At 30.9% G+C, this 2,018-nt stretch overlaps 1 protein-coding gene across 1 annotated transcript in view; it reads left to right on the top strand.

Annotated features, from left to right (window-relative positions):
• Positions 1 to 2,018, top strand: part of LOC107636829 (ABC transporter B family member 15-like) — an 11,097-nt gene that overhangs the window by 5,227 nt on the left and 3,852 nt on the right. Inside the window, exons 5-7 of the mRNA XM_021121544.1 lie at positions 1 to 81; positions 531 to 699; positions 1,293 to 1,734. The exon at positions 1 to 81 is cut by the window's left edge and continues 243 nt beyond it. Of these exons, the coding sequence (XP_020977203.1) occupies positions 1 to 81; positions 531 to 699; positions 1,293 to 1,734 (692 nt within the window). The remainder of the gene's footprint in view (positions 82 to 530; positions 700 to 1,292; positions 1,735 to 2,018) is intronic.

Here is a 2,018-nt window from a genome sequence, read left to right on the forward strand (position 1 = left end):
GCAGCGGTTTTACGACCCTCTTGGTGGCGAAATAAGGTTTGATGGTGTTGCCATTAATAAGTTGCAGCTCAAGTGGTTCAGGTAAGGACAGGTTTCATTTGGTGAGAGGATAGGAATATAGAATCGTTGGTTATGCCTGTGTTTGGATATTTTCTTAACAATATTGAGAAAAACTTTGAGAGATAGAGATGAATTTTATTTAGATAGTCAATTTTTTTCTAAGCTACCATCTAAATACTAATTTTTAAATTTTAAATTTAACTTTAAACCTATACTCTTCGAAAAATAATTAAAAAAAATAATTTTCAATAAAAATAGATCCATATTAACTATTTAAAAATTAATTTTCTATATTTTTTGCACAGAAAGTATATAAATTTTTTATGCATTTTCTTCTTTCTTAACTAAATAATTTTTTAATTTTATATTAATTATATTATGCTTTTAAATATTATTATTTCGCCTGTATTGTTATTGACAAAATTTGATCCATGTTAAGAAAAAAAATTCTGAATTTGCTACTTGTTCAGATCACAGATGGGGTTAGTGAGTCAAGAGCCCGCATTGTTTGCCACCAGCATCAAAGAGAACATCCTGTTTGGGAAGGAAGATGCAACAGAAGCTGAGGTCATTGAGGCTGCAAAAGCTTCCAATGCTCATCATTTTATTTCCATGCTGCCTCAGGGTTATCAAACCCAGGTAGTGTGACAAATGCTCACTTCTTTTAGAAAATCAACCATTATAACAATTCAATTATTGTTATTATTATTATTTAATAATAAAAAATATTTATACCATTTTATTTATATTTTTATATATTTTAAAAAAATTTATTAATTATATTAGTATTAAAAATAAAAAAAAAATTATACATAAAAATAATGTAAATAAAATTTTTATTAATTAATTCAACTATGCCAGAAAATCAATATTACAACCACAATTCTAGAAACAACAAATGGGGGGATAGCAAAAAAAATTCAATAAAATAAAAAAGCACATTTTTAAGATACCTTTTTATCCCTTTTCACTTATTCTCTTTCTTCTCTACACTACAATTTCATTCACCCACTTTTAAGTTTTAACCTTTGGCCACCACTTCAGCTATCAAATTTTATACCTTAAATTAGTTTTACTTTATTTCACTTTCAAATATTTTTTTTATTTGAATTTCAGATTTTTTATTACTTTTAGTTTTGAATATTTTTTTTAATGCTTAACTATTAGTTGATTTGTTGGTTGAAAAAAGGGTTGAATTCCAATATTTTGTCTTATTGATTACATGCGTGCAGGTGGGTGAGAGAGGAACTCAAATGTCAGGTGGACAAAAGCAGAGGATTGCAATTGCTAGGGCAATAATTAAGAAGCCAAGAATGCTTCTTCTGGACGAAGCAACCAGTGCACTAGACTCCCACTCAGAGCGAATTGTCCAAAAAGCCCTCGAACAAGTGTCTGTTGGCTGCACCACCATCGTCGTCGCCCACCGCCTGTCCACGATTCGCAATGCCGACGTCATCGTCGCCATGCGAGCCGGAAAGGTGGTGGAGATGGGCACTCACGACGACCTCCTCTTGAGTCATGATGGACTCTACTCCTCCATGGTTCGTCTCCAACAAACTGAGAAATCAGAAACAGATGAATCTGTAACTGCCCCAACAACTGCTATTCATGTTCCTTCTTCTATGTCGGCTAGTGACACTGTTGATATTCACCACCTATGTTTAACTCATACAGGTATCAATATTTGAAAGGAAGTTTTTTCTCTAATAAAATATTTAAATTCTAAAACAAATTAATTGAATCTTATTTATGCGTATGCTTTTCTTTATTGAAATACTCTAAGACGATCTAGCAAATCTGAGTACCCTTTTTTCAGTTTCTGAATGCAAATCGTAGTAGAGCATAGACTTGAATAAATTTTGGTCTAATAAAATTTGAAAATAGTCTACTTTAATTCTTGTTGGTAATTTATTCTTCTAGTGTCATTTTATCATTTAATCAATTGTTTTAGTACTTAA

The sequence above is a fragment of the Arachis ipaensis genome, chromosome B04 (genome assembly GCF_000816755.2).
Source record: "Arachis ipaensis cultivar K30076 chromosome B04, Araip1.1, whole genome shotgun sequence".
In the NCBI taxonomy this organism is placed as follows: domain Eukaryota; kingdom Viridiplantae; phylum Streptophyta; class Magnoliopsida; order Fabales; family Fabaceae; genus Arachis; species Arachis ipaensis.